At 37.9% G+C, this 16,471-nt stretch overlaps 2 protein-coding genes across 2 annotated transcripts; both read left to right on the top strand.

Moving 5' to 3' along the window:
* Positions 1-6,614: 6,614 nt before the first annotated feature.
* On the top strand, positions 6,615-8,798 carry LOC577872 (E3 ubiquitin-protein ligase RNF135). The gene is made up of 2 exons (XM_003729713.3): positions 6,615-6,975; positions 7,995-8,798. The coding sequence occupies exons 1-2, from the start codon at positions 6,822-6,824 to the stop codon at positions 8,441-8,443; spliced, it is 603 nt and encodes a 200-aa protein (XP_003729761.1). The 5' UTR covers positions 6,615-6,821; the 3' UTR covers positions 8,444-8,798.
* A 3,337-nt stretch (positions 8,799-12,135) lies between these two features.
* Positions 12,136-14,745, top strand: LOC105437947 (tripartite motif-containing protein 2). The gene is made up of 2 exons (XM_011665155.2): positions 12,136-12,289; positions 13,354-14,745. The coding sequence occupies exons 1-2, from the start codon at positions 12,136-12,138 to the stop codon at positions 13,791-13,793; spliced, it is 594 nt and encodes a 197-aa protein (XP_011663457.1). The 3' UTR covers positions 13,794-14,745.
* Positions 14,746-16,471: the final 1,726 nt, after the last annotated feature.

Below are 16,471 nucleotides of genomic sequence, written 5' to 3'. Positions count from 1 at the left end.
TCCTTGGTCGTTAGATATGGAGACACATGGATGCTGGAAGATGATGAACATTCATGCAATTTATACGTCTACAACGAAGGTCATCTTCTTTAATGAATGACACCCCGGCCGGGCCCCCTCACTCAGTGTTATTTAGGGTACGCATATGCTCGTTCCCTCTTTTTGAAAGCACCCCCTATCTGAGGACTGCCAACATTTCCGAACCCCCCTTTCGCGGGCTTTTCGCGGGCTTTTCCTGCCTTGGAGACCCAGTCGTTATATACGGTTCAATTCAACATTTAATACAATTGCAGAAGAGTAATCCAGAGGGAAATTGGATCGGACACAATAGGTAGGCTCCTCGACTTCCAAATGCAGGTAATTGAGAACATACTCTTGTACTCGCCTTCTGCTGCTATAGTGCCCCTTCTGTTGTACAATCTTGGTACCGCCACTGAAGGGAACTTTCTGTTTGTTTGCTGTGTGTTGTGATTACGGGAGTTGTATACTTGTATACAATGTATATAGGTTCGCCCTTAGGAACAGGTGCTGGGTCATATTCATTGTTTGATATTTCATTTATTTTGTTAGGCCATCTGTTCAAAGTCCAATTCGCACAAAAGCTGGTAAACATAATGTGCAGTGGTGTTTTCTTTGTGTCGTTATTTTGTGTGATGTTTGTTAATAACGTTACATTTGAGTTCAGTTAGACGGGGGGGGGTACGTAATTTCCTAGTAGGGGAGAGTCTTTCATTGATTTAGTTCTTGCATGAAGAGCTATGGTATTCAGCTTCAACGTACGTTGCTACATGTGGTTCATTAAGCATTGTAATTTTTTAGGAATTTCTATGGGCACAACCAGAGTATGTAAATAATTAGTAAAGCACCCTCTTCGTTTAGGCCCTGAAATATGCAGCTTTTCTATGGCAACAAATGTTTAAACAATCCGTAAATTATCACCTTGATCACCTTAGTACCTTGTTTTATTCTTTATAACGTCTTTTTTTTTTTAATTTAGTAATAAATTTAGTTAATCGTATTTATTATACAAGATGTTCTTATATGTAATACCATTGGTTGCAGCACAAATAAAACAGAGGTATAGGCAGTGGCGGATCCAGGGAGGGGGCCCGGGGGGCCCTCCCCTGGGAAAAATATACCTGTTTTTGGAGATGGGCTCCCCTCCCCACTGAGCGAATTATCGGCCGGCGCGATTTTTAATTTTTCGGGAGAAAAAAAAAGTGCTCCTTACCCCCCCCCCCGCTTATCTGTTTCGCCGCTAAATATTCTCTCACGAATTGGGACCCCTCTTTGACCCCATCCCCTGCCGCCGGCTGGATCCGCCCCTGGGTAGGGATGAGGGAACCGACTTAAAACTTGCCCGTTTTTTATTTTATGTGAGGAGAAATAGATTTAACGGGAAAAAGCAATAAATAGCTCGTTATCATGTACATCAATTTATAGTAATTTATAGCGTCATCAAGGTGCACAACAAGCAGATTTAATCCATTGACGACCAAACCAAGCCGAAAACCTGCAACTGCCAAAAAAAAGAATGTGTGCCCCCTACAAGGAAACTGCCAGGCCGGCCGTATTATCTACAGTGCCAGAGTCTCTGGCCCAGAAAGCCCTAAGCAATATATTGGACTCACCGAGCCCCCTTTCAAGCTAAGGTACGACAACCACCTACAGCCCTTCCGACATGAGAAGCACAAAAACAGCTACCTCTGCAACTTCAAAAGATACTATATACATAAATAAATAAATATTCATGTACTAGCACCTTGGTGGAGACTATTTTGCGATACCCCCTCCCATAACCTTCATGTTTAGAAATCCATCGCAGTATCTGAGCAATTACAATAGCCCGTTCACCCTTGAGTAAAACTTATCGTTTTGTATTGTATAGTTAAGTCTTATTTTGAACGTATTTGCACCAAGGTTGTAGAATGTTACCATGCAGTTGCCTGATGATCGCTCACAAGGCGTGAAACTCGATGTAGCAACCATGTTCCATTAGTCTGCCTTATTCAATATTATATTTAGTATACAAATAAACAGGATATACCTTGAGCATTTTGTCATCTTTTTTATATTCATGATATCAGCTGATTTTCAAAATTATCAGTCCATTATTTTCGTCACCTTGATATAAGGAAATAACATTTTGTTCTCCCTTCATTTTAATAGCGTTTCATTATATGGTTGCTAATGTCGTTATTACAGTTTCTACCCAACTTTTGTATGTGATTGTATAATTGTATGTGATATTTTGTCATTACCTGAACTCAGTGTTACCTTTATATCAACTGAATCAGGGAATTAACGGGTTTATTATGAATGCATTCTCTTTTATTGTGCACATCGTTTTTTTTTTTTTTTGAAAGAATAATGCTGGCCCTATACATGTATTCTTTGTACACTGAATAAATGAGATCCTATCGATTTTTCATGAAATCATGATCCAAACTCAGTTTTACATCTATTTATGTAACTTAGATCACCTTGTTAATACCTTGTAGATATATAATTATGCACTTGTGTGTTTGATGAGCGTTTCTAAGAAAAGTATGGTGAAAAGATGAATTCAACTAAATAAAATTCAATCATTGCCACAAATGATTATATTCTATGTCACTGTTTTCCTTCATTGATTTGAAAAATACACCAAATTTCTTGCCATACAGAGTGACTAAAAAGTGGTAGTCGGATGTGTCGGCGTGTGTGCGTGTGTGGAAGGGGATGGTGATGGTTAGATCGTGACAAAGTCATCCGTTTGGTCAAATTGGTTTCACTTAGTCGCAACATGGCGTATATTTATTTTGTTTGCTTCTACTGTAACCGTACTTGAAATCAGTTTAAAATCATGCTGATTATTTATTGTTATTACATTTATTAACTAGGTATACATTTTTTGATCTCAGTTACTGGAAAAAAAATCATAATAACTAATAACTATAACTGCGAAGATTTGTTTAAATAAATTGAATAAACCTTTTAAAAATCAAATTAAAGATCGAATGCCTTTGATCATAAATACAAAGCAGTCCAGATGTCAGGGAAATTTTTAAGAAACGAGAGAATTTCAAAATATCTTATCACTTTTGTTTAGTGAGATATCCTATTTTAAACAACCATTAATTGGGACCTACATAATACAAGCTTTGCTTTTTAGAAGATCCCGCACTTTATTTAGTTTTGTCAATGTATCTATCGTACTTTATTATGATTATTCCATTGCTCTATCGTTTGTCATAACTATTACCATGTACATTATGTTCAATTATGTTATGTTCGATAAAGTGGAAACAATTCAACTTGAAACTCGAAATTTTAGGGTAATTTTAAACCACGTGGCACAAGGAAATAGTATAATAATAATTACAGTGCTTATATAGCGCCTAACACTTACTTTGTCAGAAGTCTCTAAGCGCTCTACAATAATGCAGCATAATTACCCTGGCTTTAGCAGTGCAGCTGTTACGCGCGCTGCGTTTCAAGGAATAAATTCCTACCAGGTACCCATTTACTTCACCTGGGTGGAGTGTGGCAAATGTAGATCAATGTCTTGCCAAAGGACATTAGTACAGTATTACTACTCAGGCTAACACTGACATAGATATCTTTTGTTTATAATACAAATTAAACAAATGAAATATCTAGACCGTACTCATTTTTGTCAGTTTTATTTTCTTTTCCACTGAGCAATATGTTAAATAACATTCAAAGAAAATAATATATGACAAGGAGCACGGTGATTCCATTTACTTTCATGGAATGTTTCATTTGAAATTGTCTGGATCGACTCTTGGAGGTCAATCAGGAGTGCGTCTTTGGCAGTGGTAATGGCAGATGTTGTATTTATATATAATGATCATTAGCATGTACGCCTCTACCAGCGAAAAGATCAATAGCTCTATAAAGGTATTTTCCACACACATAAAAAGAAGGACAAGGTCCAGCAATGATATTTGTTCAACTCTGTACAGATCACGTGTAGAATCGTATAATCAACGGTCGAATCATACAACTTTATAAAAAAAACTTTATGCAGACCTGAATACAAAATCAGAAATATATATTGGTATAGAACCGCTATAATCAGTTTCCATGTTACTAAATTGCTAAGCGCAAAGAAAACTGTGGTGAGGCATCCTTGGTTACAAGAACGAAGTATGATAATTGTTATTAGTAAGATGATTAACACGATGTCAAAGACTTTCGAAATATCAACCTAGCGTGGGTTCTGTTATTGGAGAGGAGGGGGAACCCTACTAGATCAGTGGGGATTGTTTATTCTCTGCTCCCTTTTAAGAAATAAAAAGCTTTCGCGTCACCCCAATCTCAAATTCAACACAGAAGATTGAATTTGCTCACTCAGGCACTCGTCATATGCCATAATACATCATTCTATTTTTTAAAACGTTTTGGACCTGATATGGCAGAGATGCTCTTTTCATATTCATGCGTATTTAACATTAAAGACAAAGAACAATTGAGTGTCTTTTCTTCCACAATTATCGATACTGATGTTTTACCTCGTTAAAACCATATGAATGTGGTAAATATAACAGAATTATATAGCCACGTATACAGAATCAGGGATATTACCGAACAAAAAAACTTTAGATTCAGTTTCTGTTTAAAACTCAATATGAAATCAAATCGTGATTTATATTTATCATAACCTGTTGTAAGAGGTGCATTCACATAATGGTAATCTTTGAAGAGCATTTGCAAGCAAAATACAGTCCTTTTCCTTCATCTTTCCCCTCGCTCTCACTTTTTTTGTGGGTCATTCGATTGGGGGGATCATGACCCCAACACACCCTGCGTAGCTAAGCCACTGCATATGTGCGAACATGACATTTGCATTGATTACGTAATTCGAACCTGATTTCCATAGGCATTACAGTTGTTCAGAATTATTATTGACTCCCAGGTCATTCAACTTAAACTAATATAGATCAATAGTACTGTTTGGTTGTATCCCGTACTCCCACAGTTTCATGCTACCCTTCAAACGCTTTCCACAAAAGACTAATCGACTAGTGCTTGGTAGCCAGCTCCTTTTGTCTTCTAACTTTAGCATCATGGTCTCGACCGAGTCTTTCAGACGGATGGGTATCAGATATGTCCGTGATTCAAGATTTATTAGGTCGCGAACAAAGATCTGTACTGTGTTCCTCATGCCGCCTCCGATGTCGACTTCGTCAGCGGTCGCGACGGCGGAATTATTGTTAGCCGCGTGGTCGGGGGCGATCCGTTGATTTGGTCGATGCCGATGGGTCCCCTTTGATGAAACCCCTGCTAACTTGGTCCGTACGGACAGAGAACGCGAGGAGACCGACTCTGCTGCAACACGATCCACAGATCCAGAATGCACATCCGTTGTGTCATCATCCTTGATCGCAGATTCGGCCAGCTCCTGCCATCTTTTCATTCTCTCGACGACAGACTTGAGCCTGAAGTTCTGCGGAAGGGTCGTCAAGCCGCCTGGCGGTACCCTGCACTTCCTTTGACATAGGCAGCACTCGACCGTCCCTATCCATCCCTTCATCCCAGCGTATTCCTGCAAGCAAGACAGGCAGAATGTATGTCCACAGGGCAGATCTCTGGCTTCTTGCAAGACACCATGACAAATGGTGCAAGACAAGCATTCCTCAAGCTCGGCATATATTGTTTTCAAGGCTCCACGGTTAGGCCTCGCCATTTTTGATACAATGGCTGTATGCCCATGTGAGCGATGTGGAGACCAGTGCTTACAGCGAGGAGATATGAGTTGGTCAAGTGGCACGTTCACTATGTCTTGGTCAGGTCTGCCTTCGATCGCCTACAAAGTGGCACAGGCGACCCCGATTCCAAACTTAAAGGTCGGTCCCCACACGTAAATAATCATATCTGATTGATACACGTTTGTAAAAACTCAATACAACTGTTTCTGAGTGGGCTTGTTTTATTAGACCAATGATGGGGATTCCCCACGGCTCGGTTGTTTCCACATGTTTATACATGAATACTTCACGTCGAATGGCTCGTAAAAAATATGACGTGACTGGTGTGATCGGAGCTTGAAACTGTACCTCATAATGATAAAGACTTCATTTTTAGTTGGGACTTGAATCTGATCTTCTTGATAGTTTTGTAGCCATAACTATTATCAGCGGTAAGCATCCAGAGGGGCGTAGGTAATTAGGTGAGCAGGGGGTATAGTGCCGCCCCTAATTACAGGGCAAAGAAAAGGAACCCTAAGGCAGAAAGAGAGATAGACTGGAGAGAGAGAGAGAGAGATAATGGAGATAGAGAGAAGGCGAGAGAGAGATGGGATGAGAGAGAGAGAGAGAGAGTGAGAAGAGATAGAGAAAGGGGCAAGGGCCAGTACGCGAGAAAAAATTCTGGCCCTCTTCCTTTTCGGTTAATTTGCTACTTAGCATAATATAAATGAGCGTGCCTCGATGATGACAGCGCCCCTCAGATCTCATGAGATGAGCCCGCTACGCCAGTAGGCGATATATTGAGTAAACAAAATATGTTATCTCTATAGTAATCTATCTTTATCTCTGTCTCTCTAATATTTTTTTTTCTCACAAACACACTAAACACACTCAACATTCAACACTAAACACACTCAACTATTGCGCAACACAGGCAAATGGCAGCTTGGAATTCCCCAAAAGAGAGCAATGTCGCAAAATCCGTGGGGAAAACCCACTGAGATCATGTTCTGACTTATAGTGAAAAAGCAGTCCTTTAAGGTGTGTCGATCAGTCGGAGAAGGTCTAATTCTGTAAAACTGAAGACTCCAGCAATATAGCAACAAAAATATCATCACCACATCGACAATGGAGAGCCACGTGGATTTGAAATCGATGTATGCTGATCTTGTGGAGAACCTGAATTGTGCGATATGTCAGGACGTACTGAAAGAGGCTAGGGATCTATCATGTGGCCATACCTACTGCCTGAAATGTCTTCAAGAGCTGGTAGCCATGAAGGGTACGTACGTACGTGAGCCATTAAAATGATAATGATGATGATGATGAAGGTGATGAAAATAATGATAACTATGATGATGATGATGATATAAATAATGATGAGGATAATGATGGAGATAATGATGGAGGTAATGATAATGATCATGATAATAACAATACTCATACCACTACTACTATAAAAAAAAAAATAACAATAATGATAATGAAAGTGATAAGGAGAAGAAGACATAAACAGCACAAATAATAATAATAATGATATTATTTACATTGTCAGGGGCATCGCTAAAGGGGCTTGGGGTCTGTGGCACCCCTAACCCACTCAAAATGATATCATCCTTTTATAGTACTGTATGTTCATTATGATTGTTTAAACTTTGTATCTTCTGTTGTCACCTGTATCCTAATCACTCTCGCTCTGGATCAAAGTACGATAGATATGCCCTATTGAAATGCACGGGGCATAATTTGGATTCGTCGTTAAAGATGTGATCTAAATCAAAGGGACAGTTGATTTCTTGTTTGAGACCACAAATGCCTTTAAAGTGCATGGTTATTGCTCTTATTCTTATTTATGATATTTCTAGTGCCCTTTTAGGACCAAAAATTGCTATGAAGGTACTGGCCGGCTGGTTTTGCGTATTATAACAAACACGAAAAAGCCAACAAAAAGCTAACATTGGCATTGGCTGGAATAAAACGGCTGGTTCAAAATTATCAAATATTTGTGGGGCCCTAGAAATATTAGAAATGATTATATTTATGGATATTTCAGCCGTCTCTGAACCGATTATGATCAAACATAGATTATTTTGTCATTTAAATTGTATGCTTTTTCACTCAGTTTTTCATTATATCGCTCAAAAAAATATTTTGTGTAGCGCCCTCTATACCAAAACTCAACTATCCCTTTAAAGCATGTGTCAGTTATGTCTTTTTACAATGTAAGTGCTCCTCCATTTAAAATAAATATGGCTTGTACAGTTTTTGTTATTATTGTTTTCATCATTTTGCTTATGCTAGGTTGGACGTCTGACATCAAATGCTGTCTCTGCCAGAAGATGACCAGTATCCCCTCTTCGGGCTTGAACGGTCTGAAGCAAAACTACAAGCTCAACTGCATCCTCGATGAGCAAGCAGCTATCATGAAGAAAATGGAAGCTTCGTTGCCCGAACCGGCCTCTGCCACACCAAGACAGCAAAAGGGAACCACTGAGGCAACGAAAACAGTGCAGATCTGGGTGCGTGACCTCGAAGGCAAGTCACAATCCATCCACGTTCGCTTGTCAGACACGGCAGACGCCCTCAAGCGACAGGTCGACAAGAAGACTGGCATCCCACCCAATGTACAACGTCTGATTTATCAAGGCAAACAGATGGAAGGCTCAACAACTCTTGAGGAGTATAACATAGGACAACACTCTACAATCGAGCTCACAATTCCCCTCAAAGGAGGGAACATGACCCAATAAATTGCAATGTCTTAGAGATGAGTTCCCGTCATTTCGTGAAATAAATAGGTATATAATTATATAACATTTAAAAAAAACGATTGCGTCATGCATTATTGCCAAATTATGTAATTGTTGTAGTCCGAACTTTCCAAACCCAGCTCGTATCTTTGTCAAGAAGGTATACAAAAAGTGAATTATTATAAATATCAATTTTGTTTTGTTATAGTTTGTCAATTCATAAATACCTATGTTGTCAAAACTATGATTATTGGCAATACTTGGCAATAATGCATCATGATTACAGTCTTTCTTTCTGGAACAAGCTGGCTCAAATCTTTGTAACAAATTCATCCGAATTTAGAATTGTCCACATGATTCATGTGTTGGTGTTACCAAAGGGAAGAACTAAAAGATATTTCGGCGCTTTCTCATCTGCATTTTCTGCAGATGTGTTTATGATCCGAAATTATCTGGCTGGAATGGAAGGAGGGAGGAGATACAAGTTAAAGATCTTCTGACAAAAAAAGTACAATCACATGTCGAGGAGCCTTTGATATCTCAAATCGGCCCGGGTGCACATTCTTCATTTTATACTAAAGGTATCTGCCCCTGTGCTATTGACCGATTACCCTCCGCCCCCACCGCCCATTCGCCTGGCACTTGTTGATTAGAGGATAGTTTAATCAATAAACTCCGTTTGCTCAAACGTGTCATTTTATGTCACATGTACCTTCATCTTTGTATTTAGATCACGGCGTTGGGTAATTTTTGTAGTACCAATTTGTCATAAAATTGTATTCGAAGTCAATATTAACCATTCAGCATTATGCAAACTTCGTTTAAATGAGAAAAAGAAATTTCGACTTATATTACATCTATTATATTTTACGCAATTTCTAAGCATTTTACATTTAGCGAAAATCGGTAATTTACTTTCTTCCTTACGTCTTGCTAGTGGAGTTCGAAATTAATGACAACCCTAAATAAATACAGCCGCACAGGTGATCCAAAAATTAAGACTTTTTCCCGAAAGTTGAACCGTATCAAATACCTTTAAACATTTCAGTACTGGAACGCTATATTTATCAAGAGGCTTGAGTTATAGGTAGCGAAGCAATTAAATTACATGGTCTATGGTCGATTTTTTTAACCCTTTAAAAAAGTTTCTTTATCCTATATTAAGGCGTTAATTTATGAGCTCCTACAATAATGCGAGGGTGCAAAGCGGCCGAGTATTAGAACATTTTTCAAATGTTTGTTTTAGAAAAATTGTACTGTTCAGTTGTGTGACTTGTTTGTAGTAAAATAAACTGGCTTTTCTGTTAAATCTAAATTTGTCATCCTTTAGTAGAATACAATGAAGGAAAAATTATTGCAACCTGAAAGCTAAATGGAGAGAAACTGTCAGAGAAGAGTGGATTAGAATGAATGAGAAAGAAAGAGAAAAGAAAATGATAGAGTTAAAAATTCAGATGAGAGAAAGGAAGGGAGTTGGCGAACTTCACAGATGCTTACATACACAGAAGATGATTTAAGAAAAAAATTCTTCTAAATTTGTGCTTGAAGTACATTCGTTTGCTCTTCAGAATTTACAAACTGTATTGTACGATAGGCATGTTCACATGTTGTTGAATAAATTGCATTTAAAAATTATGTAATCATGACTATTTGTTCAATAAAGATAAATGAGATGAGCTTAGTTACAGTTACCAATATAGGTTCTACTGGTTTGACCAGAATTCTTATATAAAATATCTCGTGTATCTAATCATATGAAAATGAACGAAAGAAAGGACAATTATTAAAAACGAAAAGGGATTTTAGCATACAAGGCTCGTTCAAATATGACGCTGCAAATCCCCGGCGGTATTCTTTTTCTATAGGATGACGTAAATTGTAATATACGCTTCACATTTCATGTATTTTTTGCGGTAGTTTGAGTTTACCAAGCGATATCTGAACAAGCCTTTGAGGTTCATTTGATTGAGATAATACAGAGCATCAACAGTATAGGAAAACAGTCCACGGGATCGTAGATACTTTCGAGTATCAACCGTAATCAATTTCAAAAGCCTCGTAAATATCCTATTGAAATGTGAAATGATTACCCTCACATGCGTGACTGACGATAACTCTTTATTATTACAAATATGGCATTTCGTTGAGTTCATTTCCTTGAGTTATTTTCGTGAAAGTCCTTTTGATAAGTCACATTTTAGATTATTGATTTCAATTAAAACATGTTGTAGGAGATATCGAAGAAAAAGCTGGGGATACCGAGTAGTAGTTCACATTCACGAATCGTTGGTGCTCTTACGACCATCTCACGACTATTTTCCGAGACAGATGCCGCACATGACTGGGCAGTGTTCATCGATGATTGGTACGTCCCTACATAGACTCAGCGTTCGGGTTGTGCACAGTCGTGAAGTTTGGTTACAAGGTTCTAAGATTTAACAAACCAGCAAAAAATAAATATATATGATAGAATAAAACAAAGCACAACTAAAATAATATTGAGTGTTGTCCTAACATCTTCTTTGTTAGATGCCATCATCAACATGTAAACGATTCGAAGTTTGTTTTCTTGCCTTCCACAGCCTCCTAGCTGATGTGCGCCGAGACAGAATTTTTTTCTCGCTCTCCCATCTCCCCCTCCTCCAGTCCGTCCTCCCTACTCCCCGGACCCATGACTGCCAGAAGCTTGCGGTGGGACGCTTGAACAATGAGGCCTTCAAACAAAAAATGTTGTTTTGCCCTTTAGGTGCCAAAACATGGGTCGGTCGGTCGGTCGGAATTTTTTATTTTTTAAATTTTTTTTTTGGTCCCTCTTTGGGCTGATATTTTTGAATGCTGTAATACTTTCTGTGTTATTCATTAAAACTCTTTTATTTTGTTAACGTTTAAAAAAAAAAAAAAAAGCCGACCGTAGATTTTTTTTGTTTAGGCCTGATTGCTAGGAAGCATTGTCTATATACTTACTGTTTGAATGGGGTTGTGGTGGCCGATTTTTTCGGTACGAGATTCAATTTATTCACATATTCATTTGAAAGCCTCACTTTAATAATTCCTTTTTCTGATGTGCTTTCTCCATATCTCCCTCGATCTCTGTCTTTCTTTCTCTCTTTCTTTCTCCTTTTCTTTCTCTCTCTCTCTTTTCCTCTCTCTCTCTCTCTCTCTCCCTCTCTCTCCCTCCCTCTCCATCTCTCTCTCTCTCTCTCTTTCTCTCAATTGAGCCCTTTGTACTTTTAATGGACTTTTTTTCTCTCCGCTTTTACTTATTTTGTCCAGGGTATATTTAACCTGTCTGAAAAATAATCAACTGAGAGGCAAATCCATTGTATACCCGTTATAAATCATGTTCGTGATACGTAATACCTCAATTTCCTGTTCGCACATTAGAAGCGGATGGACAAAACTATCTCGAAAACGCGTTACCTTGATTTTTTTCTCGAAAGGGTTGCAATTGTCATTTTCCCAGGAAGAAATATATGAACCATTTAATTGCGCAACACAAGCAGATGCAGCTTGGAAATACCCCCAAAAGAGAGTAATGTCGCAAAATCCGTTGGGAAAACCCATTACCATTGAGCTCTTACTTAGTGAAGAAGCAGTCTTATATTGTGGGTCGATCAGTGAGAGAAGGTTCAATTCTGTAAGACTGAAAACTCCAGCAATATAGCAACAAAAGTATCATCACCACATCGACAATGGAGAGCCACGTGGATTTGAAATCGATGTATACTGATCTTGTGAAGAACCTGAATTGTGCGATCTGTCAGGATGTACTGAAAGATGCTAGGGATCTATCATGTGGCCATACCTACTGCCTGGGATGTCTTCAAGAGCTGGTAGCCATAAATGGTACGTACTTGAATGATGATGATGATGATGATGATAAAGATAATGATTATCATAAGCGTAGGAAGGCTCTTTTAAAGTGGAGGGGGGGGGGGCTGAAGCACTTAACCCGATAACCTGAATGTGCGATAAGCGCGAAGTCCCTTGCGGCCGGGGTCCAGGGCCTGCTCAAGGACCCTGGAAACTCTGGGATTCTAGATGCTCTGGTGCAATATCAGCCTTATGTAAATGTATTTTATTATATTTTTCAGCGTAATTTTCAAGCAATTCATCATGAATTGAAAAATATAACTGTAAGTTCATTATGATTTGTATTTTGTATCTTCTATTGTCGCCTTTATGAATTTTATGCTAATAACTGCCGCTCTAGATCAAAGTACGATATACAGGGCGTATCATAATAAAGGATATTGAAGTTTAATGACGATTTATATGAAAACTACTGATTTCATAATCAAGCATTTTATGTCTGTTGTAAAGGACAGAATGTCCTCTTGTTAATGACACCCCGATCATACTACTACTGTCACAGTTGACTGAATAACAAAGCATTGCTGTCCACCATGTGAAAGGTGCACTGTGACAAGTTAGCATTCACAGATAAATTCTAAAGATTAGTGCTTGTGTCAGCCCAGACATATTGAAATGCTGAACAATGAGTGGATTATGTGTCTAAGAAGGAAATGTTATCAAACTTGGCACAGTGCACCTTTCACATGGTGGACAGCAATGCGTTGTTATTCAGTCAACTGTGACAGTAGTAGTATGATCGGGGTGTCATTAACAAGAGGACATTCTGTCCTTTACAACTGACATAAAATGCTTGATTATGAAATCAGTAGTTTTCATATAAATCGTCATTAAACTTCAATATCCTTTATTATGATACGCCCTGTATAGGCATCATTGAAATGCAAGGGGCATAATTAGGATTCGTCGTTGAAGATGTAAACTTAATTAAAGCCTGTGTCAGTTATGTCTTTTGCAATGTAAGCGCTCCTCAAGTTAAAATGAGTAATACAGTTGTTGTTATTGTTGTTTTTATCATTTTGCTTATGCTTTTAAAGGTTGGACGTCTAAAATCAAATGCTGTGTCTGCCAAAAGGAAACCCGTATCCCCTCCTCGGGCTTGAACAGTCTGAAGCAGAACTACAAGCTCAACTGCATTCTCGATGAGCAGGCAGTTATCATGAAAAGAATGAACGCCCAAAAGGCCTCTGCCAAACCGACACAGCAACGGGGAACCACTTACGTAACGGAAACACTGCAGATCTATGTGCATAACCTCGAAGGCAAGTCGCTATCCTTCTATGTTCGCTTGTCAGACACGGTAGACGCCCTTAAGCAACAGGTCGCGGATAAGAGCGGCATCCCAGCCAATGTACAGCGTCTGATTTATCAAGGCAAGCAGCTAGAAGGCTCAACGACTCTGGAGAAGTATGACATAGAGAAAGGCTCTAACATCCAGCTCACACTTCCTGGCATGGGAGGGCACATGACCCAATAAATCGCGTTGTCTTTAATAGAGATGAGTTCCCAGCATGTCGTGAAGTGAATGGTATATAACCTTAAAAAACTATTGTGTAATGTGTTATTGCCAAATGATCTATTCTTTATTGTCCGAATTTTCGAATGCAACTCGTATCCTTGACAGAGAATTCATACAAAAACTGAATTATTACAAATATCAAGATGTTTTGTAATATAGTTTGTCCATTCATAACATTCCTATGTAAGTTGTCAAAACTATGATTATTGGCAATATTTGGAAATAATGCATCATATAGTCGTTCTTTCTGCTGGCTCAAATCTTGGTAATAAATTCATCCGAATTGAAAATTGTACACATGATTCATGTGTTGGTGTTACCAAAGCTAAAAACTAAAAGATATTTTGGCGCTTTCTCTTCTGCATTTTCTGCAGATGTGTTTATGATTCGAGAATATTATTTTTCTAGATTTAAACGTGTCAAATTTAATATTAAGGCAACTTGGAAAACCATTAATGAAAGTTCGGGAAAAATGCAATGTGATTTTATTGAACAAAATGGTAGACAGATACATGATAAACAAGCCATTGTCCAAGCATTAAATAACTTTTGAGTACTTTTTGTAGGGACACTGTAAATAGTCTACATGATGCCTCCGTTGATTTCTTGCATTATTTTAAAACCTAAAAGAGACTTTTCAAATTCTACATTTAAGAAACCAGTTGAGATTTTGGAAATATTTAAAATTGTTAAAAAACTTGAATCATGTAAAACCCCAGGATATGATGATGTTAATATTGCCGTTCTAAAGAATCTATTGCTACATACCGCTGTAGGGCCAAGCATTATGGTTCAAGACATGGCCACACAAAGGATTACTTTTCTGTTGGGAATCGGGGCAAAATGTACTGATTTATTGATGATAAATTGCAGTTTGTTTGTGTTTTGTATTTGAGGGGGCGGCGACGTACCCTAGCCCCCACTGCGTAAAGTCATGATTCAGTGGCTAAGCAATGGCCTCCTTACTGTGAGACCCCAGGATCAAAACCGTGTCGATCAGCTATATTAATGCCCTTTTGTGAGGCATTAATCATTATTACTATCACAATCAGTTATGACTTAAGGGCGTAGGTCCCCTTGTTAATTAGCATAGTAGCATGCTTTAGCAGTCACGCAAAACAAACACTCACAAATTATCATTCATTAAAATCTGAGAATGTAAACTATTATCCAGATCTATTTGGAATAAATCATTGTCAAAATCATTCCATAGATTGGGGTCAAAATAATTATTCCACCATTATGACCAACAGTGTATATTAACAATCGGTGATTGTGATTCTAGAGGATTTTTTTAATATGTAATAGAAATCATGAAACAAATTGCTTCAAGAACTTCAAATATCCCCAACAGTGTCATTTTTCAAAAGAAAGCTTAAGAAATTTCTTTAAATGAATATGTGTAAATAGGATTATTTTTACAAATATGTCTTTTATATTTTTATTTTGTAATGGATTTGTCTGGTTTAATGCTATATATTGATGTTTCGTGTTGTTTTGATCTTTGTATTTCTATCTCGTTTTTAGTATATTCAAGAAACTTTTAAAGTAAATGTTCCCCCACCAAATTATGATTTAAATTGAAGATGTTTCGTTTAAGCGTTTATTATTGTATGTATGAATATCAATTTTACTTGTGTGTTTTTTGTAATCAGATGTGGAAATTATCTGGCTTGGATGGAGAAAGTACAATTCAAAGATCTTCTGAAAAAAAGTACAATCACATGTCGATGATTATTTGATATCTCAATGGGGCCCGGGTGCACCTTTAAGGTCGAACTTCTTCATTTTATACTAAAGGTATGTGCCCCCTGTGCCATTGACCAACACCCCCCCCCCCCCCCCCATTCGCCCGTCACTTGTTGATTCGAGGATAATACTCCGTTTGCTCAAACGCGTCATTTTATGTCACATGTACGTTCATCTTTGTATTTAGATCACGGCGTTGGGTAATTGTTCAAAGTCAATATTAACCATTCAGCATTATGCAAACTTCGTTTAAATGCGAAAAGAAATTTCGACTTATTTTCCTCCAAGTATTATCAAATTTTAACACTACTGGCATTATGGCTGTCCGATCAAACATTAGATATGTGCCCCCCGCTGCCGAAAAGGATCTACGTAACTGTACAAGCAAGGGAACAAGGCGATCTAACGATAGGCATCTATTACATTTTACGCAATTTCTAAGCATTTACATTTAGCGAAAATCGCAAGGGAGCAATAAACTCGATCTGTACAGTTTTAAATGTTTAATATCAGTAATTGACTTTCTTCCACAAGTCTTGCAAGTGGGGTTCGAAATTAATGACAACCCTAAATAAATACAGCCGCACAAGTTAACCAAAAATTAAGACTTTTCCCCGAAAGTTGAACCGTATCAAATACCTTTAAAATATCAGTATTGGAACGCAATATTTATCAAGAGGCTTATGTTATAAGTAGCGAAGCAATTAAAATTACATCTATGGTCAATTTTGTTAACCCTATAAAAAAAGTTTCTATATCCTATCTTACGGCGGCAATTTTATGAGCTCCTACAATAATGCAAAATAAAGTTACTTTTCTTTTAACTCATTTAAATTTGTCATTTTTTGGTAGAGTACAATGAAGGGCAATTTTTTGCAACCTGAAAG

This window comes from Strongylocentrotus purpuratus, unplaced genomic scaffold (genome assembly GCF_000002235.5).
Source record: "Strongylocentrotus purpuratus isolate Spur 01 unplaced genomic scaffold, Spur_5.0 spur5_scaffold_11, whole genome shotgun sequence".
Taxonomy (NCBI): Eukaryota; Metazoa; Echinodermata; class Echinoidea; order Camarodonta; family Strongylocentrotidae; genus Strongylocentrotus; species Strongylocentrotus purpuratus.
This window is presented reverse-complemented; position numbering and strand designations above follow the sequence as displayed.